The 26,154-nt window shown below is 41.8% G+C and overlaps 1 protein-coding gene across 1 annotated transcript; it reads left to right on the top strand.

Annotated features, from left to right (window-relative positions):
* Nucleotides 1-1,259: 1,259 nt before the first annotated feature.
* LOC309372181 (acidic mammalian chitinase-like) lies at nt 1,260-25,720 on the top strand (the record flags this gene model as incomplete). Its single annotated transcript, XM_081915481.1, has 23 exons — nt 1,260-1,317; nt 1,943-2,079; nt 3,457-3,495; nt 4,965-4,994; nt 5,820-6,021; nt 7,402-7,458; nt 8,769-8,934; nt 9,982-10,106; nt 11,202-11,325; nt 12,151-12,333; nt 13,544-13,660; nt 14,894-15,024; nt 18,634-18,683; nt 18,905-18,934; nt 19,592-19,793; nt 21,160-21,216; nt 21,579-21,744; nt 22,615-22,739; nt 23,462-23,585; nt 23,676-23,858; nt 24,601-24,717; nt 25,092-25,233; nt 25,530-25,720. Exons 3-23 carry the CDS (start codon nt 3,471-3,473, stop codon nt 25,718-25,720), a joined length of 2,547 nt encoding a protein of 848 aa, XP_081771607.1. The 5' UTR covers nt 1,260-1,317; nt 1,943-2,079; nt 3,457-3,470.
* Between the last annotated feature and the right edge of the window lie 434 nt (nt 25,721-26,154).

Genomic DNA, 26,154 nt, shown 5'->3' with positions numbered 1-26,154 from the left:
ATAGACTTGTCCTCCATGAATCCTTCATAGGATCCCTCACAGATCCCATGAAAGACCCTTTGTCTGATATGAACGTATTAGTTTACTCAGACATAATACTCCAATAAAAGCTGTTCAATCGCCTACAATTATTTCAAATGATTACTGCTAACAAGGTAATATTAAGAGCTAATATTTGGGTTACAATTGAGCTCATTTTGCCACAGGCAGGAGAATTAACAGTGTATTTGTTTTTCTGCTTCTGAGGCAAACTTTCAAGGTGGGAAACTGTATGTTGGGCAGCATACAGGATATTTGGATGTAACAATGAACAAGTGATAAGATCGTTACAAGGTCAAGGGCATCACAATTTGTCTGTTGCCCTGTGGGTGGTGTGGGAAAAGGAAAGACATTCTAGCCAAAGTCATTAGCCAGAGGAACAAGGATGCCTGAGGGATTGCATCCTCTACCTCTCAGGATGCAAAAGATTGACCTGACTTAACAATTATCTAAAGGACCTTAAGCTTCTGGAAGCTTGCTCTGCCTTCCTATCCTGAAAGAAGTCTGCTACAATAGTTGCCCTTTGGCTGTAGAGGCAAGACTGAAGGCAATGGTTCCAGCCACTAACCAAGGGCTTTAGGCGGTTGCACTCCTTTTCTTTTAGCAAGACTTGTGCTGAAGTCAGAATCACTGCCATAAAACACTACCTGTTTGGGGTGTTCACTGAAGGTTTAAGCATATCCATTTTAGAGGGAATTATGTGCTGTGAGAGGGGGACTGGCTATGAAGGAGGCTATGTGCTGAGAAAGGAGGACTGTAGGGGATAGGGGCCAAGGTTTTAGTGCTTTTAAAATAATGTTACTCAGTGGTAAGACTGGATTCACATTTGCACCGAAAATTCATGGATGGTGAATTTGGAGGTATGTGTGTGCATTTGTGCCAGTTTGGAGAATTTCTCCAGTGGAAGGTTGAAACTCAGGAGGAGCTCAAAAAGAACTTTCTCAAAACTTTACCTTACCTTACCTTTTTTTTAAAAAAACTCAACCCTAATAATTTCATTGTATGAGCTCCAGAAGAGGTGTCTCACTTGGTCTGTGTACCAGGCCAGTCCAGAGCTAATGCAACTTTACAAAGCTGTGCTTCTCACGAGGAGGAGAAATCGGTTATCTTGCTATTCATCAGCGGCTTTATTTGCTTTCTGAGTACCAGCTGCTTGTCATTATTGTATTGTGTTCCTGCAGATCCTACACTGTGTCAAACAAGGTGCTTTGTGAGGTAAAGTTTGAGAAGAGATAGAGATTCCTTGCAAAGCAGTAGGATTATTTCATACTCGATCAGGTATTGAGGATCTTGTTACCTTTTAAGAACTTATGTTGGAAGTCTGAGCTATGCCAGTGTTTGTGTATGTGTGAAAGAGAGAGAGCAGGAGAGAGCACTTTTCCACATTTCTATGTGTCACTTATTTTCAGAAGGGGGATCAGTGTCTTGTACCTTTAACAGCTTTATGGAAGATGGAACATTCAGCATCTTTGCTCTGCAATACAAGCTGCATGAATCAAAATTATCTCTTCTAGGCAGGGAAGATTAACAAATTATCAAATTAAATTAAGATGAACAAATATGATTAACAAATTAAAAATGGGTTCCATGTTTCAGGCTGTAGTTAATATTGTGTGCTCCTGAGTGTGAAAAATCCGAAGAGCCCTGGACGAGATAATGCTAGAATATATTTGAATAACGCTCTCTCATGGAACAATTTCAGGTCATAGATGCAAACAGATTAATCTTAATTTATTTGTAAATATTGTTGTGGTGGAAATGGACATACCTGTGTGGGATCAAAGGTCTCTTCCTGGACCAGTTGCATAACTGACAGAGAGGGATATCAATGTCTCTTTTGGCAGTTACTTCATACCATGTTTCATCACAACATTTCTGTCTTATGACTTCCTTTTCTTTTCAGGTATTGCCTCAGAATATCAAGAATATAGGGCGTGGAGAGTGAGGAAGCAAAATGTATAAAAAGGTGCTTTCTGAGACAGTAGGCAGAGACTGAATGCTACAGAGAATTGTGCTCTTTGAATTGCAGGATTTTGACAGGTCTGTAGCTGCATGAATAACCATCTAAAATTAAAAGTTCTGTGTAGGTGTTTAGGCTTTGTTATGTGGGTTGGATCTCATGCTGAATAGGTGGAAGGTGCATTTATGAGAATGCAAATTCCTTAAAGGGTGTGAACTATTGAATGAGTATTGGCAAAACATATGGAATGGTGCTGTCATATAATTTCTAAGTTTTCCATTACTGCAATATGCTACAGAACCCCCTAAATCAGAGGTGGAACATTCCATTTTTCTGCTTAAGGCAAAAGGGGAAGTGCCACCCTGCCCTGCTGCTGCCACTGCTGCCTCCCACTCTGCCACATTCACCACTGGCGGAGAAGTGCTGCTGCCATTGGTGCCATTTTTTAACCAAGCTGGCCCTGATTTTGGGTGAGATCTCACCCCAGAAGGCTGTGAAATCAGCACCTGGAGAGCTTCTTCTGCCTGAGGCAGTGGCCTCACCCTGTCTTGTGGCTGGGCTGGCTGGGTCCTAGACTCATTAGAGTTGTTTTGCTGTTGCAGTCTAGAGCAGGGGTCAGAAAACTTTTTCAGCAGGGGGCTGGTCCACTGTCCCTCAGACCTTGTTGGGGGCTGGAAAAAAAGAACGAATTCCTATGCCCCACAAATAACTGAGAGATGCATTTTAAACAAAAGCACACATTTTACTCATGTAAAATCACACTGATTCCCGGACCGTCCGCAGGCCGGATTTTGAAGGCGATTGGGACAGATCTGCCCCCCCCGGGCCTTAGTTTGCCTACCCATAGTGTAGGGTTCAGCTGTCTCTCTTGGGTTGCCACCTTTCTTAGAGTTTTATACCCTGTATTCTTCTTATTATGTTGCAATGTTTTCATTATAAGCAGCATCTTTAAATTGTTGTAAGCTTGCAAGTGCAACCTGTCTCTTTTTAAAGCATGTACAGTACATAATTTTCTGAAGCACCATATAAATAACTTTTGCTGTTGTGGTTGTTGTTGCTGTTTTAAAAATTGTTCTTTGCTAATGTTAACAAACTAGCCAGTCAGCAGTCCTATTATCTTAATCAAAGCTCCAACGCAGAATGTGTAGCTGATTGCTACAGGGGACACAGGTGCTCCATGGGACTATGGAAGGGCTGTAGATTAGTGGTACAGTACATGCTTGGTGTTATGTATTGAAGTTCTCACCCTGGCCACCAGGAGTATTGTGTATATAGTTTTCACTCAGGTCCACATCAGCTTTTTTATAGACGGAGAACTAGTCATATATATACAAGTCACACACAGAGAGACAGACACAGCACTCAGGGGTGTGTTATTAAGCGTGGGCAGATTTTGTATTAAGGCAAATTCATTCATTTTTCTGTATCTCCATCCCTCTTCCTGCATTTTCGCCTAGGTGCAAGTGTCAGTATGGGGAAGCTACTACTGTGTGCAGGTGAGTGTTGTATTAGTATCTGTGTTTCATGATAACTAATAAATAAATAAGACAATGTCATATAAATGATGTGGGGGAAGAGCTCCTTGTTATATATAATTCCATAATTCTTTCTCCAAGGGTTTAGTTTTATCAGGCAACACCTCCCCACACTATTTTCTTCTCAAGAGAGAAAAGATACAGAGCTCTGTATCCTTTTTCTTTGGGGGCTAAAATCAGCTGGTACTCCAGAAAATTGAATTGTACTTATACAATTCCTGTCCATTCATGTAGGGCGCTATGTATCAATATGTGGAGGCCAGGTGCATGAGGATTGGAATAAAGGGTAACTGGATCTGGTGGGCGTGCTGTATTATGACTTCCTCCACCCGCTGTGGACTATTTTCACAGGTGGGTGTACCCACCTGTCAATCACTTGATGCCAGTGTAACACTGGATGCAAACCACATCAGCATAGACACGGGGCTTTGCAGGCACTGCCAACCAGCTGATAGGCACTGTTCTGTCCCACAGGCCTGAAAGTGGGCCTGGGCAAGTGGTTTATTGCAGGGATTCCAAACAAGGATGACAAAAGTGCCAGAGAGACTTACAACACAATGCAGAGATTCTTGCTGCTCCGTCTTGGAATGGACATTGAAGTAGCAAGCATGCCATGACTGTCCATGCCTGACCAAGCATTTATGTATTACTTCTACAGAAATTGGACTTCTGGTAGCAGTAGTCTAATTAATCCCACCTGCCTGAAGGCCTGTTCCCAACTCTCATCCATCCATCCATCCATCCATCCATCCATCCATCCATCTGTCAGGTGAAGGAATAGGTGACAAGGGTCCAGGTTGCATGGGTAGCTCCTGACTTCCCTAGGCCAGCAGCCAAGCACTCAGACAGCAGATAAGCATATCAAAGGAAACAGATACACATATGTGAGAGCAATTTCATAGCAGGTACCAATTAGTCCCAGGGTTATCTTGACTACCAAGATAGCGTTTATAGGCTTTCTGGGACGTTTGGCTTTACACAGGCATCTCATACATACCTCATGTTTGGCAGGAAGCCACAACTTTATCCGCCCCAAAGCTGATGTCACATATGGCTTCAGATGGATAACAGGTTCATGTGATTGGGAGAAAACAGCCTAGTGGGGCCAAATAAGGATTCCTGCTGGGCCAGAGACTTCCCACCACCTGCAGCAAAGGAAGACAGCGTTAAATCCCCCCAGCCTCCTGTGATCTTATTAATTATGATCTCCCCATCTGATGCAATTTGCATATAGCCCCCACCCCATTCTGGGCAAATGCCAAACCCATTTAATGCCATGTTTTGTTTGCCCCCCAAAATGCATATTTTGCCAAGCTTCATGGAAACCTGCTTGCCATCTGCCTACATTTTGAGTAGAATGGACAAGAATTACAGTGCCTTCTTAACACTCACATCTAATGTTCAACATTCTTGTTTCTTTTGCTTTGCAGGTTTCATCCTTCTGCTGAATCTGCAGCTTGGTGAGGCTAACTTCCTTTCTGCTTGTTTGCTAGGGACTAGTTCTAAAAATTTGACAGATCTGCCGTGTGCATAGCCTGTGTGCATTGCTCCCAGTTGAGGCAATGCAGGAACACTTATTGTTGGGTAAGATCACAGCTCCATATGAGGGGCTCCTTATTTCAAAATGCTAAAGCCCTGCAAAGCTCCTTTATTTAGAGTACCACTATTTCATCAAGAGTCCAATCAAGTTAATGTAGGATTTTTCTAAACTGCTCAAAACAGTTTGTCTGATACACACAGACATGTGATGAGGAAATGGCTTGATATAAGTCTGGGTAACTGAGGTCGAAACTCCAACAGCTGCTGCTCCTAGCCAAATAAACTTGCATCAACTCTTCTATTGTGTTTTCTGGGGTGGTGGAAGTTTCCACAACAATCACTTCCCACATGTCTAGACCTGGAAAGTTGCTGGCTCTATAGCTTTCATTTTGTGTGGAGCTGGTGGTTCTGCCCTGCAAGAGGGTCAAGCTCATGATGAGGATTTGAAGGAAACTGTAGAAAACAGCGTGGGTTGAATTCAACAAAGTCATTGTGTGAGGGAAATGGAACTCCTATCCCTTCTGCTCCCCGTTGTGCCACTCACACCCTCCCCCAAAATCCAAAAAATAGGGAGAACCGCTACAGCAGACATGGGAGACTCAGAAGGGCAAGGAGGAGAGAAAGGTTTCATTTCACAAACAGCAGTCATTCTACTTGTGTGCTGACTTCACTGCGTAGGATCCTGCATTACAAACTGCATGCAGTATGATCTTTTCTAAATATAACCTTTCGCCTTCTCTTTCCAGGTTCTGCCTACAAGCTTGTGTGTTATGTCACTAACTGGGAACAGTACAGGGACCCGCCAGCCAAGTTCACACCAGATAATATAGACCCACATCTGTGTACTCATGTGATCTATGCTTTTGCTGGCATGGACAACAACCAACTTACCACTATAGAATGGAATGACGTGGAACTCTACAAGAAACTTAATGCCTTAAAGCAAAGGCAAGCAGCTCTCACAATGAATGTATTCACATCACAATGTTTGTTTAATAGCTGCTTCTAGACACTGCCTGACAATAGCAGCAGATGTAGAAGCAAAAGAAGGAAGAGTCTCATGGGGTCCCTTCATGAATTATGTGTTTAATAAATTAATTAAAGTACTTTTAACCTACACCTCACCACATGATTTCAGAGCAAGGTACAATACAAATTAAAATACAACCAACACAATTCCAGTATATGTAGTTGAAAGCAGGCAAGAACACAATACATCTTAAAAATTACATTATATAAACTCTCAAGGAAACCACCCACAGGTTCCTTCATTGCAGAAACAGTACATTGGTATTGTTCTCAATATCACACAAAAGCACAGGTAAACCAGCAAATTTTTACCTCACAGGGATAAAAGTGTCTCTGCCAATCATGCTTTCAGGGGGAGGGCATTTCTTAATAGAGGCGCCACCATAGAAAGGTGCCCATCCTATGTCACCACATAATGTTTTCCCTTTGGAGGCGCAACAATAAGAAGGCTCTCCTTCTAAGATCTGTGAACATGGGGAAGTGTTCCTTTAGAACTAAGACTTTTAAAATATTCCTCTAAAAATATAAAGGGTGGAAGTGCCAAACAAGAGTTTGAAAGTATGTGTTTCCTAGAGATACTTGTCTAAGCACTAGGATTGGCTATGGCTCCTATGGAGCATACACATGGTGGTAAATCTGTATTTTTTGCTTTGTAATGTGAAAAAAGTAATTTGGAGATGCCTGACATTCAGGGGGATGGGGTTGGCTGGAGTGATAGCTGATGTTTCCCTGTGATGATCATTTTTTGCATAGTAGAATTCTGTAACTATGTTTCTAAAGACGCTTGAGAGTGGAATGATAGTCATCAGGACACATATTCATTTTGTTCTGCCCTGCCTTAATCTCTGCTGAAAGAGCTTTTGCAGGTTTTTGAAGCACCAGGTTGGGAAAGACTGCCTTGCAGGAATGCAAATGTCAGTTATGAAAGGCTGCCTGCTTGTTCCTTCCGCTGTAATAGTATCTGCTTGGCCAGCCTTCTCTGTCCTTGCTTGGAACTGCCAGCAATCTCAAGAACAACAGCAAGCTTTTAAGTTCTGTCTCACTTTGGGCTCTGTCCCTGGGAGCTGCTTTAATTTCCCCAATGGCCCTGACAGAAGAACTTTTGGGATTCTGCCCACACCCCTGAAAATGAGCTAGAGGAGCTCTCAAAACCTGTTTGGTTCTGAAATTTATATTCTACAGTTATAAAGGAGCAACTTGTGATGGAAGTCTTGGATATTTTGAGGTAAAATTCCTTTTTACTTGTCACAAAACATTTGTGTAATGTTAATTCCACTATATCTTTTTCTTGCTTTCTAGGAATAATAAGCTGCTCACATTGCTGGCTGTTGGAGGGGGAAGCTTTGACAACCAGAAGTAAGACACTTCTCCCTCTTATACTCATAGAAAGAGCAGAGAGTGTTCATGAGATATGGCTTCCTAAGAAATTTGTGATTTGGGACACCCGATTTAAGGAATTTTGGCTTGAGTCTGACATGGAGAGCATTTCCTCTTTTGAGAAATGATTGTCCTTCAAAGATCAAGGAACATTTTCTGTCTTTTGTTTCTGTGTACACTATTATTCAGTGTAAGCCTCCTTCCCAGAGATGCAGTAATGGCAGGTAATGATTTTAATAAGAGGGTCTTTTTAATATTAAAAAAGGGATTAAAGAAGAGGGGGGGGGGAAGGAAGAACCCACCCCACCAACAAATGCAAGCTCTTTCTCCTCGTTGAATCAGTTCACTCCCCTCATTTCATTTCATTTCATTACATTTCATTTCATTGGGGAGGTGTGGTTGAAAAGTCCCCCTAAATTTGGCCAAACCCCCAAAGAGAGCAAAAGGGGACTAATCCTAATTAGTAGAAAGGGTGGGAGGGGACTGTGATGTAAACTGGCCTCACTTCACTGATGGTGGGGGAGTAATTTGATTCAGTTTATATTTAAAGATGAACTTACCAGCCGAATGGCCTGGCAGACGGTCTTTTATCCTTGTCCTGGGGGTGGGGCCAAGTGCCACCATTGACCAGTTGATCCCACGCTCAGAAGAACACCCAAAAGGCCCTGCTGCTAGTGGCCAATTTGGTGGTAGGCAGATGATCCGGCCTGCCATTCGCCGGTTCACGGGAGCGGGCTTGGGGCCCCGCCCACAACGCCATAAGGGGCAAACGGACTAACCAAATTCATACTTTTTGAAAAATTATATAAACTGAAACCCTCAGAATTCATACTTCTTCAAATTTTCCAGTGCCATTCCCCAGGTTATGTGTCCAACAATGCACATAGTAGCCTAAAATGTGCATTAAAATGCCTTATATTGGTGAAAATTACATCCAAAACTGCATTAGGTTAGGGAAAATTTCTTGCAAAAATGTGTATAAAACTGCATATAAAATATGTTTATTATGAGAAAATCACACTAAAATATTGAAGAATCTTCATGAGGAGTTTCAATTTATTTATTCATTTTTGTGGATTGTTGCAGAAATAGAAGCGAATTTAAGATTTTAAAAATGAGAAACTTGGAGAACCAGTATCGACAGATTGGTCCATCCTTGGTCCCTACTGATATCAGAGCTCTTCCATTTTATAGCAGCTGTTCATGATGCCCAGCAAAAAATAAGAGTGAAATATAGGGTGATGTAAGTTGTAAAAGGCAGCTGTCAAAAAATAACACATTTCTTCCAGGTTCACTTCCATGATATCCTCTCCAGCAAATCGGCAGACATTTGCCACCACATCGATTGATTTTCTCCGCAAACATGGGTTTGATGGTATGGACCTTGATTGGGAATATCCAGGTTCCAAAGGCAGCCCTGCAGAGGATAAGCATCGCTTCACCATCTTGACTCAGGTATGAAAAGAAAATAATATAGATGTTCATCCTAGCTTCAGCAAAGAGTGCTGGAAGCCCCTAGGGAAATAGCATGGATCATACTTACTTTGACAAAAAATGGTCAAAACCTTTCTTAAAAACAAGTGAATGATTGTAACAGGATTACTTTATTTTAAAATGGTATTTAAAATTAATTTCCTGGAATATATACTGTAGTGATAGAACATATGAGTACCTCTGAGCATGTATAGAGTGCTTTTGTAATCACAACCAGCCTCCATATATTTCTTCTTCCACATCAAGAACAATGGTTGGTTTGGGTCCCAGTGACAAATTATGTAATGCTATGCATATCTACTCAGAAGCAAGTTCCATTAAATTCAATGGGGCCTAAGTGACCATACCTGAGAGAAAGCACTATTAAACTTAATGGAATTTTCTTCCCAGTACACATGTTTAGGATAGCACTGTGAATTACTAAATATGACAAAGAAGACTCAACCATCAAGAATAATAATGCTATATTGCATGCTCGTTGTTGTTTAGTCGTTTAGTCGTGTCCGACTCTTCGTGACCCCATGGACCAGAGAACGCCAGGCACCTCTGTCCTCCACTGCCTCCCGCAGTTTGGTCAAACTCATGCTGGTAACCTCGAAAACACTATCCAACCATCTTGTCCTCTGTCGCCCCCTTCTCCTAGTGCCCTCAATCTTTCCCAACATCAGGGTCTTCTCCAGGGAGTCTTCTCTTCTCATGAGGTGGCCAAAGCACTGGAGCCTCAGCTTCACAATCTGTCCTTCCAGTGAGCACTCAGGGCTGATTTCCTTCAGAAATATTGCATGCTCAGATGCAGTCAAATAAAAATAAACAGGCATGCCCAACTTGTGTATGGATATTTATCTTTATTTATTGATTAAGTTTATATCCTTCATCTGAAGATATTTCTCATCATGATGTGTATGGGTGGAAGTTTCCAGACTGCAAAAGGCCAGCTGTCCTTTGAAATGTGTTCTGTTCAGTTGTATGTGAGCAACACCCAACTACTCCTGTTGTTTCCCTCTGAAGGAACTGATAGCTGCTTTTGAGGAAGAGGGCAAAAGAACAGGACGCCCACGGCTGTTGCTTTCTGCTGCGGTATCTGCTAGCAAAAACACCATGGATGCTGGATATGAAGTTGCTGCCCTGGGGAAGTCAGTCACATGGTTTCTGCTAAGCGACATGCTCTGCGTCAGAATCTCTGTTGAACACCAGCTCTGAATGCTCTAACTTCTAGGTCTAGGACAAATTGCTAAAGAACTCAGGAGAAAGCCGTTCAAATGAAAAGCCTCTGTTTTTCCTCCCTTCTCTTTCTGCTTTATTACTATTATTATTACTTATTAAATTTGTGCTGCTGCTGAACCTGTACACAGTACACTACACTGGCTCTCCCAAAGATCCAGCCCATTTCAATAAATTTGAACCTCCTCTGGGGTTCGATGTCCTGGTTTTGTGGGCTCTCATAAACAGTGGTTTGTAGGGTGGTATTTATTAACCATTGTGTCTATGCAGCCACACTGTGCTGTAGGCTTTATATAAATAAAGTGCCTCATTCTACAGTGCCTCTGAAAATATTTCTGAGGGCTTTTAAAGGATCTACTACATCAGACTTACCGTATTTTCCGCCCTATAGGACGCACTTTTCCCCCTCCAAAAATGAAGGGGAAATGTGTGTGCGTCCTATGGGGTGAATGCAGGCTTTCGCTGAAGCCTGGAGAGTGAGAGGGGTTGGTGTGCACCGACCCCTCTCGCTCTCCAGGCTTCAGGAGAGCCCCAGCGCCAGCCCCACAAGGTCGGGGGACAGAGGGAGGCGGAACGCCGTCATCCCGCTGTCTCCTGAAGTGGTTTTGAGGCTGACGGCGGGGAGACCCCGCCGCCAGCCCTGCAAGCTCCAGGGACAGTGGGGAGGCGCAGCGCGTCTTGCCGCTGTCCCCGGATCTGGTCTGAAGGCGGGCGGTGGGGAGAAGAGCGCTTCTCCCCGCTGCCTGCCCCGCAAGCTCTGGGGAAAAAAATAATTTCCCCCCCTTTATTTCCCCCCCAAAAAACTTGGTGCATCCTATGAGCCAGTGCGTCCTATGGGGCGAAAATACGGTATGTAACCACAGGTGGTTGTTTTTTAAATTATTTGTCTATGAATCAAAATAACTGTCTTATTATTATCACTAACAGTGTGGCTGTTGGATCATAGATTCTTTAATGTTTGAAGAAATTGTTCCTTCATCTTGCCATTCCTTTCTGTGTGCATCCAGGAGTCTTGATTTAATCAACGTGATGACCTATGATTTCCATGGAAGTTGGGCACCTCAAACAGGACACAACAGCCCCCTGCACAGAGGTGCACCTTCCTATGACTCAACGCCCTTCTTCAACAGTGTAAGAACAAAGAACACATGGCCCAATCTTAAACTCATAGCTAAATTCCAGTGATAATTTTCCCCACTCAATGCAGTAAAACTGAATCAAGCCTAAGCATTAGGGTGGCCACTTGTACACCACCAGAAAGGAGGAGATGGGTCATGAAAAAGACCTGAACAGATTTTCATATCCTAATTTATATGTCTAGATGCAAATTTAGAACCAATGCCTATAAATTCAAATAGAAATAGAAAACATTTTACCATAGTGGGGAACATGGGACCAAGTGACCTGTGTGCTAGCTCAGTCTGCTGTCCAGGAGCTGTTACTGGGTGACTTCAAGGCCCCTGCTCTCCGTTTGCATGATTCCTTATCTTTAAACTGGGCCTGGACTGGACAACTCTTTAAAAAGAGGACTTCCTCAAAGAGTGGACTCTTCTCTGTCCAGTGGGACACATGGCCACCCTAGCAAACATGGGTGGGTGGGTGATTGAAGATGAGGCTCAAAATACATGTTTTGTGTAGCTCATGAAGAATTCCTCTTTAAAAAAAGAAAATTCAAAGGCAGACTATATCTGAATGATTTTCAGCTCAAAAATCACCTCCCCCAAGTTTCCCCGAGCTTCTTTTTCATTTACAAATATTTTTGGAAGACACAGAGACCCTGACTTCCCACAGATGACAAAGCAGCTTGAGGAGGTTGATCCAAAGAGGGAAAGGGTTAAGCAGCCTCTCACTGCCTGCCCTTCCTCTCAGCTTCTCCCAAATACTTTTGTCTTTTTTAAAAAGTAAACTCACAGAGGAAAGAATGACAGAAGTCTGCATAATTTGTCTGTGCTTCAGGAATATGCCATGAAATACTGGAAGGACAATGGAGCGCCAGCTGAGAAACTCATGATGGGCTTTCCAACATATGGACAGTCTTTCAAACTTGCTAGTTCACGAACCGCTGTTGGTGCTCCAGCCAGTGGTGGAGGTTCTCCTGGACAGTACACCAAAACCTCTGGGATCTTGGCATATTACGAGGTAAATGGGTCTTTGGCATTTTATTACAGAATATTGACGATTGAGAGCTATTATAATGTAGCTGATCATGTTGGGGAGGCAGAGTCAAATTCCCACAGCTGTAACGCTCAAAGGGTGGGCTTGGGCAAATCATTTTCTCTTAACACATCTTATTTTGACATCTTAGTTTTGTGAGGATAAAGTGGGGTGATCCTGTGGTAGGTGCCTAAGACATAACCAAAGTCTTAGGCAGCAATCCCATGAATATTTATTTGGGAGCCATGCCATGGGTACAGCCCTGTTCAGGCCTTTGCCTGAATAAATGCGGACTAAAACCAGGGAAGGGACAGAAGTGTCCATGTATGTTTCTCTGTTTCAGACCTTCCTGAACTGAGAGGGAAGATCTGAAAGCTGACATTTAAGTGCCTTCAGCAGAATGTGCTTGGCATCTTCACTGTGCTTGGGCTCCTTGCCTTATCAGGGTTTCTGGTGGGGAGGAGTCTAAGCACCTGTGGGAACATTTGGGATGGCCCTTGGGTATGCATTTCTGCTCTCTGCTTTCCATTTTTAGTCCACAAGCATTTAGAGGAATGCCTGAATGGGGGCTTCAGTGTTCCCTCAATAATGCATAGGACCAGCTTGTAGAGCTGCAATCCATTGCTAGGGAGCACCTGTTATTCAATGCAGTGGGATGTACTTCTGAGTTGACAAGTGTAGGCTCACACTTTTAATGAAAACCAGAACAATTTGGTTACAGTATACTGGAGTGGGGTGTCTTGTCCAGTCCAAGGGCCACAGGCAAATATTGGTAGAGTGATGGATGTGACTTAACTTAGCAAAGTAGTTTTCCTTTCGGCCACACAAAATCCATAGGTTTCTATGCCTCCATCCAGATAAGCTTAAGGTGTGATCACATGCCAAGAGCACATTCTAGCCAAGCAAAGGCACTCATGGAGGATGTGGTGCAGGGTCATTGAGGCGTGTGCCCTGGGGAGAGTCCTGAAGGTCAGAGGCAGAGGCTGTAGGAGGTCTCATTTGGCTGCTGTATACAGTAAAGTAAAGCTGCAGACCACCAAATGTTGTACTCTTCTAGCTATAAAATAACCAATGATTCTGATGGGGGAAACTTGGAATGATTAACTTTTAGGATTATAGACTTTGTTTTTATTTTTGTTCATACCCCCTTGAGTTTCTGCTCTTTATCTAAACAGGGATTCTATCATTTTGACAGGTGTGCCCATTTTTAAAGGGAGCTACCAAGGGATGGATTGAAGAACAGAAGGTTCCTTATGCTTTCAAAGCTGGAGACTGGGTTGGATACGACGACGAGAAGAGTTTTCAGTTTAAAGTGTGTCACTGCCTTGTGATAATTGCTACATCCTATGAGAATGAAAATCCTTTAGGCCCTCTAGCTGCTAACCAAATTTACAGCCACATTCTCACAGTCATGGGCTGTATCCAATGCCGTTATTCCACTAGTGCAGCAGACTCATGCAATGGAACTTCCCCCTTTTCTCCTATCCCTAGTGGCCCCTGACATGAAAAGTTTACAGCATCCTCTGGAACAGATTTTGAGGGCACACAGGGAGAGGAGCGGAAGTGGAATTGGAAGTCCAGTTGCATGAGTGGACCTCTGTGTACACATGTTCTTTAAGGCTCCATGTTATTTAAAATCTTCTTCTTTCCCATGATACACCGTTCTGTTCCTCAACTCCATTCTTCCCCCTCTAACACACAATCTGAATTCTGGGGCCTCTGAACATGTTTTTTTTTTTTTAAGTGTTCAACTCAAATATTTTTTTGGTACTTCTGCAAACCCTGGGGTCCCCCAGGGCATGCTGATACCCTCTTTTATTTATAAGTAGCATTGTTTGAGTACCATCCTGTTGGCTGGCACACAACATTTTGGAAGTAGGAGGAGTGTACAATATTAAGAATTGTCTGCCTCATTCTTATTTCACCCTGGAAGTAAGCAGAAATAAAATTCTGCTTCTTCCCCTATGCAAAATCAATGTTAGCAGCTTCAAGTGCTATTTAGCCACCCTCTGTGGTTACCTCACAGAAAGAAGGAGTGTCTTATTTATGTCACCACAGAGTGGCACGCTCTTGATTCACAGAAAATGGGTTACTGAGCCACTGTATGTTAGTTCAATTTCCTTTGAATGCTATACTTAAATGTAAATTGTATCTTTTTGTAGACTGCTTTGAGGTTGTTAGTTTTTTCTTCTTAAATCAAGTGGCATATAAAGTGTCATCTAGTCTAACCCCCTGCTGTGCAGGAATCACAACTAAAGCACATATGGCAGGTGGCCATCCAATCGCTGCTCAAAAGCTTTCACAGAAGGAGAGTCTACCACCTACTGAGGTAGCTCTTACTGTCAGAAAGCTCTTCCTGGTGTAAAGCCATAATTTCCTTACGTATATTGTAAATGTGCTGCAGTGTCCAGAAGGAATTTGTAGTTGCCTGTTATTAGCAAATGGTAGAAGAGGCATGTTATGTGACAACTATTATGGAATGGGTACATAAGCACTAGTCTGTGGCTATTTACAAATGTTCCCCCCCAAAACTTCTCCTTTGCAGGCTGAGTTTCTGAAGAGGGAGAATTATGGAGGAGCCATGGTTTGGACTCTGGGGATGGATGACTTCTCTGGCAAATTCTGTGGCCAAGGAGCCAATGTCCTTGTGAATAAGCTTAAGGGTCTCCTAGGAAACTGAGGTAATGACAAATTAGGCTGTAAGGCGCATGTTTCATTAAACTACCAATCTAAAGTCCAGCGAAGTTTGAATTAGGCATACTAATTGCATCAGAGTTTCAATCCTTATTTTCTAACCTCTCTTTTTAGATTTGAATGTTTGGAATAGTCTTAAGGGGATTCATGTAATAAACCCTGTAATATGAAAGCTCTCTCTCTCTCTCTCTCTCTCTCTCTCTCTCTCTCTCTCTCTCTCTCTCTCTCTCTCTCTCTCTATGGTATATTGGTATATGGTCTCTCAGCTGTATTCTTCTAAGTGGTTCACAACATGAATACAAGCAACACAACAAATAAAGTTGCTAAAATTGAAATTAAATTAAATTGAGACAAGAAGAGAAACCCACTTTGAAAGGGCAGCAAAAGATCAAATAGAAAGTTAAGCAAAACTTGTGCATTGCCTACTTACCTGGAAGTAAAGGCCACTAAACTCAATGGGACTTGAGTTACTCTCCATGTGGCCCCAAACTATATGCACCCCATGGATGCTATTTAGTAAACAACAACCAAGCATGCAGAGGCCTATGGAATGCACAGTGTCATGTCTGAGTTGGTCTAGAGTCTGAGGAAGTGTTCCAATACAGGGTTAAATGTTTCAGGTTGTTTTTGCTCTGCTATGCTCTTGATAAATAGGAAGTCTTGCAAATATCTGATATGCTTCTGACATGCATTTGTTCTCCTATGACAGAACATGAAGTATCACACCAAGCAAATAGAGCAATGCAACGTGTTGTGCAACAAAGATGGATCCATGTTATATCTCTCACCTCCTTGAACCTTTGCAAGCAAAAAGATAATTCAAGATATTTGCTGCCTATTAGCATGTGATCATCCAGACTTGAGCAACCTGTTGTGGAATCTTCCATTACAAACTTCTGTTTGAGTCTGCTGTATGTCTCGTTTTTCTTCCTTTACTGTTAATCAGATTTTGAATATCGTGAGATTTATGCAGAATTGGAATGCACATGCTCTTTTTAGGCAACCTTGATTTTCTATTTCACTATGCAATCTAATAAAAAAAATTATTGCATTTACTTGTACTTTAAATCATTTTAAATTGTGGCACAATGGTGATGACAATTAAGACATTTTTTCCATACATCTGATATTTATAACTTAAAAGAAAAGCTGACCAACATAACTAGGTGCCTCTCCCTTAGCTATTTGTTTCCACCTGTCTTTAAAAGAGAAAGTTTATAAAAATCAAAGACACAGGGAGCTTCACCTAATTCTAGTTTCCAGGAAGGTGTTTGTTGCTTCGTGAGTACCTGAGTCTTGCTGTCAAGGTCCAAAAGAGGATCAGATGGCTTTTTGCTCAGTGAAGAGGCAGAGACAGCAGTGCTTAAACGAGGAGAGATTATTATTTAATCAACCTGAAATGTAAGAAATTGTATTTATTTTGAGCAAAATTCTAATTATCACTCCCTCTATTTTTTAAAATGAACCCCAAATGGTATAACTCTACTCCCTGGAAGAAAGATCAAGGACTGCTATGGGCACCAGAAATTTAACTAAATTCTGCTGCCCTTCTGATTGGCTAAGAGACGGAAAGTTAGAATAGTGTTATGACTTTGCAAGACACTAATCTAGACGAAAAATGGGAACGCTTGCCATTGAAGTTTGAGACCATTACTTAGAAGACAATGCCAGAGTTTTTGTTAGGAGGAAGTTTTAGGATTTAAGTTGGCTGTGGCATGATCAAGGGGAAAAAGTGTCAATCTGTTAAATGCAGCAAGTTGGAAAAAGGGGGCGGGGCAGAACTCAAGTTGAGCTGCCTGTTTTGAATAAGAGATTATAGCCATGAGAGAGATAGGACCCCCTTGGAGTGTAATGCTTTGAACCCCTGCATTGTAGGCTCAGGTTGTATATATGTGTAAATAAGCCATACATCATAAAGACACCACAGTCTCCACTGTGCCTCATTTCCAAAGAAAACCCTGGGTAAGCATCTGGAACCCCTGGAATCTTGCACCACTGGGAAATTGGGGTAGCGTGTAACAATAGTGTCTATAAGTGAAGCTGGGGAGCAGCAGGAGGAAGAAAGACATGGAAACTGGAAGAAAAAGCTGGAATAGAGAGTGCTGCAGAAGATCTGGACTCCAGGGACAAGTTGACCATTGGCTATGCTGATTGGGGTTCATGGGAGCTGGAGTCCAACAACATCTAAAGGGCCACAGATTCTCCATTCCTGATTTAGCTTATGTTCTGTTTCCAACAATGGTCAGATTCAACTGGAGGCTCACAAGCAGGACCTGAAGGCTTAGTAAATCATCCCCATAGTTCTTAGAGGACAAGAAGTTCTGTGCAAGTTCATTTTAGCTTTCACAGCTCCGCTCTGTCAGTTTGACTACATTGATTATTGTTGTTTAGAGGCTTCTCAAAGTCTCATTTCCAGCATCATCAGCAATGGTTTTAGATTGCAGTAGCAAAACTAGAGGAAACTCCTAGCTCCTTGCTGTTATTCAGCTCCACTTTGAGTTAAGGCTCCCACTTCTCTGCTATATTGCGTTCCCCTATTTTCAACATGAAGTTCAAGACCGGCATTAGTAAAGAGTCTTATCTTGCACTGATATAGTGCCATGGAGGTGTGCCTTGCAGAAACAGCCTTGGGGATTTAGAGATAATCTCAAAGTGACTTTTTGTGGGGGGCTGAAGGCCAGTTGCATAAATTTTTGGCATGGTGTATGGCTGCAAGTCACAAACTAATGTTCACCTAGGGTTTTTTGTTTTTTAAGCTGTCATTTAATGATAACCACTTGTTGGGCATGAAGAATGGCAAATTGTGCAAGAATACTTTGGCCCCATTTGGACACAAATATCATTGCTTATTTATCTAACATCTGCATGTTGAGCCGTGTGCCTTGCATGCTCTAAATAGTTGTCTAGAAAGGCTATTAGAGCCTCTTTACATATGATTACTCAACACTTGAGCAAGTTCAGACTAGGAATAGACAAATCCGTCCATTCTGCTTTTATCTTAATTTTCTGATCTTAAGCTCACTTTCCACATTTCTGCATTGGGTTGCAGGGTTATTTACTTTAAAATTTAAAAATTTAAAAATTTCTCCTGAAAATATCATTTTAATATTATGTTTTAATGCTGGGACCTTAGAGTGAAGAGTGGGTTGTTGTTGTTGTTGTTGTTGTTGTTGTTGCTGCTGCTGTTGTCCTTTGCCTACACACGCAGAGGCTGACAACACTAGGATTTGTTTTCAGCTTAACCACATATGTAATTGGGTTGTAAGATTTCTAAAATTGAACATTAAGTAATTAATTGAACCTTCATTAAAATCATTGGGACATTTGCTGTCAACATCAGGGCTTTGCTGACATCCAAATCTGTCAAAAATCAGAAAAATATAGGCCTTTGTGGTTCTCTTCATACACACAATGTAATTTTTCATAAAGTCAACATTTTTTCCATCCTTGAAGTTAGATCTATTTTCTGTCCTGGGATTTATTCTTCAGCCACCTGTGCACTTTAGCTGCCAGATGTATGCCCCTTTAGCAGGTGTGTGGCTCCCATACTGATAAGTGAGCAGTTTATAAGGCTGTGTTGGATTTCCCCAGATGGGCCATTTCCTCTGGAAAACAGATGGGGAAGATGCTGCTGTGGGCAAGTGAGTGGTCCTGTGTGTAATTTTACATCTTGAGAAACATAAAGAGACATTTCTTCCTAGAAACAAGGGAGGTGAACTTTGAGCTTAGACTTGGGAATGAGAACACCATCAGGTTTGCTTATGAGACAAATAACCCTGGAAATGAGGTGTTTAGCAAACTGAGTCAGATGGTTTTATGCATACTGTAATGGTGTTTTGTTTTGTTTTTAAATCTTTTGTAGGTCTGGCCATTTTGCTGCACTTGCAGCTTGGTAAGCAGAATTCCTTCTTGCTCATAAATTTATTCCTCAAAAATAGATGGAATATCTGAGACAAATTGAGGGTGGGGGATGTGCTTTCAGGTTTGATATTGCCATTTTCATTTCTGCCCCCTCCTGATCTGGGAGCTTGCAATACTAAGGGTATGATTATGAGTAGCAGCAAGCAGCACAAAGGAATGTAACATTAAGAATGAGAGACTGTATCTTTGCATTATATAAAACCACAGATTTCTGTAAAGGAAATATATGGTCCCTCATTCTGGGGGTGATAGGAGTTGTAGTCAAAAACATCTGGAGAACACGAGCAAAGTCTAGGCTAGAGACTATAACTTTCTAATCGAGCATTGCGCATGTATCTTAATCACAATGAGTTTCCTAAATCAAGAGGTAAGTGCACAGGTCCAGATTGAACTAAGTTGTTGCATGAGCAGAATGAGATCTGCTTGTGAAATGGGACTTTGCTCTGGAAGGCTGAAGGAAAACCTAGAACAGGTTTAAGAGGTGGGAGGAGAGGGGCAAAATTCCTGTTGCGTGAGCTGACCTCATTCCATTAACACATAAAGTATGCTGGTTTTAGAGTCAGTTGCTTTGATTTCTATGTTGTTCTTGCCTATGACATTCACATCACAATGTTCTTTCTTACCTCAGGATCTTCCTACAAGCTGGTCTGTTATTTCACGAACTGGTCCCAGTACAGGCCTGATCCTGCCAGATATAAACCAGCAAATGTGGACCCCTGCCTGTGCACACATGTCATCTATGCCTTTGCTACTATGAGCAATAACAAGATCGCCCCCTATGAATGGAATGATGATGTCCTCTATCCACAGTTCAATGGGCTAAAAGAATAGTTAGTAAATTCTTTAAGCACTTGGTCATTACTAAGAATGAACATAGATTGGTTTATCTCAAAATAATAAGGCTTGTTTGGACCTGATCTGATTTTCTAAGCCCCCTAGTTGTAAATGTTTGATTAATTTTCTTGAAAAAAACAGCAACTGGAAGGTTAATATTAGTTGCTGCAGAGCTGCAAAGTACTCTCTACTCTCTGCTCACTAGGCCAATGGCCAGAAGAGAGAAGGGCAGACAAGTCAGTTCTGGGCACTGCTACAACAGCCCAGAGTCTCCCTAGTGCTAAAGAATCTATCCTTTGCTATTGTCTAATATAGGGATCTCAGATCTGCAGGAGTCTTAGTCCAGGCAACTCATCACTGTTGAAACCCGCTTAAAAAAGGTAAAGGTAAAGGACCCTTGACAGTTAAGTCCAGTCGCAAATGACTCTGTGGTTGTGGCACTCATCTCACTTTACTGGCTGAGGGAGCCGACGTTTGTCCGCAGAGTTTTTCCGGGTCATGTGGCCAGCATGACTAAGCCGCTTCTGGCGAAACCAGAGCAGCACACAGAAATGCTGTTTACCTTCCCACCGGAGTGGTACCTATTTATCTACTTGCACTTGACATGCTTCCCCTCAAAAATATGAGACTGACTTATACTGTGTCAGAGCATTAGTTCTGTTGTCAGACACTATTCACACTGATTGGCAGCTGCTGTCGGGCAGGGGCTCTTCCTCATCCTGAGATCCTTCCATTGGAATGGCCACTGGCTGATTATTATTATTATTTTGCATACAGTACATGCTCCCTATTCACTGAACTGACTGTTTTATGCCTTTTGCCTGCCAGTTCCTTCTTGTATCTGTGTCCCAGAACATGCCACCTCTCCAGGACTCAGGGAAAACTTAACTTGACATTAAGCACATTATTTAGTATAGGAGAGTCCCAACCAGAGAGTCTCAAGGGAGATCCTAGCATGGGCAGAGAAGCTGTCACAACATTAACAATCTGGAAATGCTGTGGGGACAATGGCTTGATGTACCTGTCTGCATGTCTATTATTTGCACTGGGAGGTAATCTCTTCTTAGTACCAGTGACAGCCTTCCTCCCAGGGCACAAATAGGGGTTGTGGGGAGGCTGTTGCTCGATATCAATGGATCGAAGTCCCTTCCCATGATTCTGTGGCCCCAACCCAGATCACTCCTCATGGCTATTTAGTAAAAAAAAAAAAAGAACAAACACACAGTCCTATGATCAACACAATATCTAGTTTGGTCCTCAGACCACGCTTAATGGCAGTTCACGAAACAATAAACGATGATGGGAAAAGCAACAATTGCATATTATAAATTTATTTCCTAATTTTTCCAATCCCTTCCATAGCAATGAGAAAATGGTTACCCTTTTGGCGATTGGAGGATGGAATTTCGGCACCCAGAAGTGAGAACTTTTCTTTCACATGTATAATGAACAAGATGGGGAGGGGAGGGGGGGTAGTTTGTGGCTACTGCTGCTGGCCTGCTGAGGAAGAGGCAATGAATGGATAAAAGGGATGTGGAGGATTTTCACGAACCTCTGGTGGATAGAAAGATAAGACCACTGTGGAGTTAAAGGAGGAGAGTTGGGGGTTTTTTTTTGAAGAGTCAGAGGGAAGTATGGGATAAACAAGTACAGTAGAAACATTTTGTGGGGAAGGAAGTGGTAAGAGAAGCTGAAACAAGCTAGCATTGCTTAATTTTGTGGTTCATATCGTGTATATCCTCATACTTTCAGTAACTTAAAAACAAATCCGGTTTTGTTAGGTTCACCACAATGGTTGCTACAGCTGCTAACCGCAAGACTTTCATCAATTCAGTCATTACGTACCTTCGTCAGTATGGGTTTGATGGGATTGATCTGGACTTTGAATACCCAGGCTCTCGGGGCAGCCCCCCTGAGGATAAGCATCGTTTCACTATTTTAGTCCAGGTGAGGAAGCTTTGCCCAGCATCCTGTGAACATCGTGCCTTGCTCGCTTTGCATAAACAAATGTAATACGGTATGTGAATGAGTCGATTATTTCAGATCCTGAAATCACAAAGCAGATGCTGATTGATATGGTTGCTCAGTCACACATTACCTTTTCTCATGTGATGGGAGTTATCCTCAGCCAGGAAGGCTCTCTTCAACCACAGACACACTTGTCCAAATAAAGCACTAATTCCAACTAAATGTTGCTAGAAATAAGGTGCCACTGCCAATTACACAATCACATAATAGAATATCCTTTCCTAGAAAAAGGAATATACTTCACTCCATTTCCAGGTTTATAAGAATGTTAAAATAATTTGAAATTTCTTCATATTTAGCTATGTTTAAATGACAATCAGCTGACTGTACTACTACTACTACTAATTTATTATTTGTTCCCCACCATCTGGCTGGGTTTCCCCAGCCACTCTGGGTGGCTTCCAACAAAGATGAAAAATACATTAAAATGTCACACATTAAAAACTTTCCTGAACAGGGCTGCCTTCAGATGTCTTCTAAATGTCAGGTAGTTGTTTATCTCTTTGACATCTGATGGGAGGGTGTTCCACAGGGCGGGCGCCACTACTGAGATTAGTTAGATAAAGAAGCAATCTCAGAAGCAATGGCTGAGCTTTCTAAATTCCTCTTTATATGTACATAATGGCACCATAATGGCACTTTGGTTCATATACCAAAGAAGTGGGATTTCTTCATATATATATTCTTCATATATATATTTCTTCATATATATATATGAAACCTTGCACACAATGAATTAGCTAGAACTGAATGCAGCTGTTAACTTTACTCACCCATGCCCTTCTCCAGGAAATGCTGGCTGCTTTCTCAAGTGAAGCCACCAGGAGTGGGCAACCCAGACTGTTGATCACAGCAGCTGTATCTGCTGGCAAAGCAACCATTGATGCTGGATATGAAATTGCAGAGATAGGAAAGTAAGTGACAATGTGCTAAATTGGGGACTTGTGAAAATAGGACAAAGCAAGGCAAAATTCATTATTCATTTGGAGGGAATTATTCATTATATTAAGGAAAAGGTGCATACAGAGAAATATATACATGTCAACAATATGAGACAATATATTTGTGCAGTCTTGCCAAAGATTTAAACTTGGTTGTTTGACATTCAAGAATTTAGATGCAGCATTTTGAATTCTTTGAGTGACCACTAAAGGTCTAGTCACAGTTCAACATAAGTGGCTGCAATACCCACTTACCTGGGAGTAAGTCCTGTTTACCTTTATTAAGTTTACAGATAGATATGCATAGGATTGCAATGCTGGATCCATATGACACTAAGCTTTAGCTTTCTACACAATGTCCTCTTTAGCTTGTCCTGTGATAAAAATGAACAGTGTAGTCAACTTGAACTTCATTTGTTGGAAAGGTTGGATGTGAATTTAACAACTGGACAAATATCCTTGCAGAAAAGGGGAGCGGAAACCGAGGATCATATAGCTAGCTGATTAGCAAACTACAAGTCAGATGTACACCATATTGTTCAAATGCATAGTTTTTGTATGGTTTCATGCAATCTTCAAAAGCTAATGCGAAAGACAATTGGGTTCAGCCCACCAGTATCAAGAGGATCTTTATTTCAGTGTATGGATCCATTAGGCAAGTTGTTATTGCTCTGCTTTTTTTTTATTCGCACAAGGGTTCTAGATTTCATCAGTGTGATGACCTATGATTTCCATGGAGGATGGGACACCTTCACAGGTCACAATAGCCCCCTGCATGTGGGATCTGCAGATAAAGGCGATTTTGTGTACTTCAACTGCGTAAGGAAATGCTAACAAACTATTGTTTGCTCAGAGCTGGTAAAAAAAATAGTCAGTTCATACCTATATTTATTATGTTCATATTGAAAGGAATTTGCCATGAAATACTGGCTAGAAAATGGGGTTCCTGCTCAGAAGCTTATGATGGGGTTTCCTACTTATGGCCGTACCTTTAGGCTTACCACAGCTGACACATCGGTTGGCGCTCCTGCATCTGGTGCCGGATCCATTGGACCTTACACAAGGGAAGCTGGTTTCTGGGCTCATTATGAGGTAAATGAAACATTTAAAAAGGACCAAAGTTTAAAAGCATGCAGTATTTAAAAATATCTAAGCAAAGTGCATTTTGTCTCTCAGCAGTTATAATCCTGTTTTACAATACTAATGTCTTGCCGTTCACCCATCCGGGTTGCTTATAATCAAGATTACATACAATTGTTTTATATAATTCCAGCACATTCATTTTCATCCTCTTTAACAGGTTCCTTAATATGTTCTGATACTTTTTCTTGAACTTCAAAAACCGCTGTGGACTTCGCATATGGGGGAGAAGTTTTTCCCATGGACTAGAAAAGGTTTCCAGTCCTCCTAAAAAGATTCTAAATTTGTGTCTCTCATCAGTGCCATTGATTTTGCCATCTCTGCACAATCCATGATTTTCACAGCTGTTCTTCCTTTGAGGGCATTCTTTACTTCTTCCACTTCTGTGCCTAAAGATTCCTTGTCACTGTGGTTACATGCATAAATACAATTGAAGCTTCCTTTGGAATTTCACTGTCTAGTATCCCCAGCAGGAAGGCTTCTGGCCTCTTGGGAAAAGTCACGTAAATAAAATAATCATTACTTATCAGGTGCATGGTTTTTCCTCTTTGGTATAATTACAGGAAATGCTGCTAGGAATATTACATTAGCCACAGAAGTGCACCTCAAAGGATAGAATATATTTCACTGATAAAACACCAAGTGCCTGTACAGTTGTTTGCTGTTGTTTGCTAACATGAATGTTCCTTGACAGATTTGTACGTTCTTACCAGAAGCGACAACCGTCTGGATTGAAGATCAGAAAGTCCCTTATGCCTTCCTGGGGAATGAGTGGGTTGGGTTTGATGATTTAACCAGCTACAAGTACAAGGTATGTTATTTTTTTTCTAGTGCATCTAACAGATTGATCTGTACCCACACTCAAAGTACCTTGCAAGATTTACCAGTGCAACGTTTGAGATTTATAACAATGCTTGGTGCATATGTGTGTGTGTATATGTACTGCCGACACTGATCTTGGGATATTTTTTTGCGAGTCAGCTGCTGACGTCATTGAATCAACTTTAAGTTAACATTGACTTTTAGGAATGTAGTCAAGCCCTTAGATGCATTGATCTAGTCCAGTGTTTGTCTTTCCCAAACCCCATGGGTCTAAAGAACAGCACCCCAACAATTCATGTCATGTTAGTGCGTGCAACTGACATCAAATGTGATGGGAATATCTTGTACTTGCTTTCTGCGCAGGTTGAATTTTTGAAAGCAAACAACTTTGGAGGGGCCATGGTTTGGGCCATTGACCTTGATGATTTCCTAGGCACTTTCTGCAATACAGGGCCATATCCTCTGATATCACATTTGAAGACACTCCTTGACATACAAACTCCAGGTAGGTCAATTTATTGAGAAGACTTCTGCACCAAGACGTGTATATGCATGTGCGCACATGCTGCAATCTGGAGGTGCAAGGAAACAAGTAGCCAATGATAAACAAATTATGTGATGTGCAAAGAAACTTCCCAATATGTTTTAGCAAAAGGGAGGCAATTTAATGCACACCCAATCCCTTTTGAAACCTCTGTGGGGATGCTCCCTCTAAGTGACTGGCTTTGCACTTTAGTACAACTGCAATGTATTAAACAACTTCTCTCAAGTGTCTTCTCTGATTATATTCTCCACCCTTAGGTTGTGTAGCTCCACCCCCTCCAACAGCCCCACCTCCTCTTATTTTCTGTGAAGATAAAGCTGATGGTATCTATGCCAATCCGGATGACAAATCAAAATTCTATGAATGCTCTGGGGGCAATACTGTTTCCAAGAGTTGCGGAGAAAGTCTGGTGTTCGATGAGAGCTGCAAGTGTTGTAACTGGCCTTGAGCCTGTGGCTACCAACAGTCACTAAATAAAGAGATGGAATGGCATGCAAGTCTTCTCAAAGAATGTATAAACCAAGTGGGCAGTTCCTAATGATAAGAAAAAATAGATGGGAGCAAAATGAGCAGAGGAAATAAGTGACAAATGGACCTTAACAGGTGATGGGAAACACTTTACAAAGTGCTGGAGTCCACTGTGGTTTGGGTTAAACACACACACACACCTTTCAGGGTCAATTCAGTTTCTTCAATAAGACCTCAGGATGTAGGAGACAGCTAGTAGCAGTATTATTGTGCCAGAAAAGCATAAATTGATTTCTCCCTTATATTTTAAAAAAACCCCAAAGGTTTTTTAAATGGATGTTTTTAGTTTAACTGTTTTCTGGGACAACTAGGGCCCTCTCCTGAATACTCCTCTACTTCCTAGAGAGGCTTACA

The sequence above is a fragment of the Podarcis melisellensis genome, assembly GCF_964234715.1.
Source record: "Podarcis melisellensis genome assembly, chromosome: 6".
Taxonomy (NCBI): domain Eukaryota; kingdom Metazoa; phylum Chordata; class Lepidosauria; order Squamata; family Lacertidae; genus Podarcis; species Podarcis melisellensis.
The sequence above is the reverse complement of the archived record's forward strand: the minus strand, read 5'-3'. Positions and strand labels throughout refer to the sequence as shown.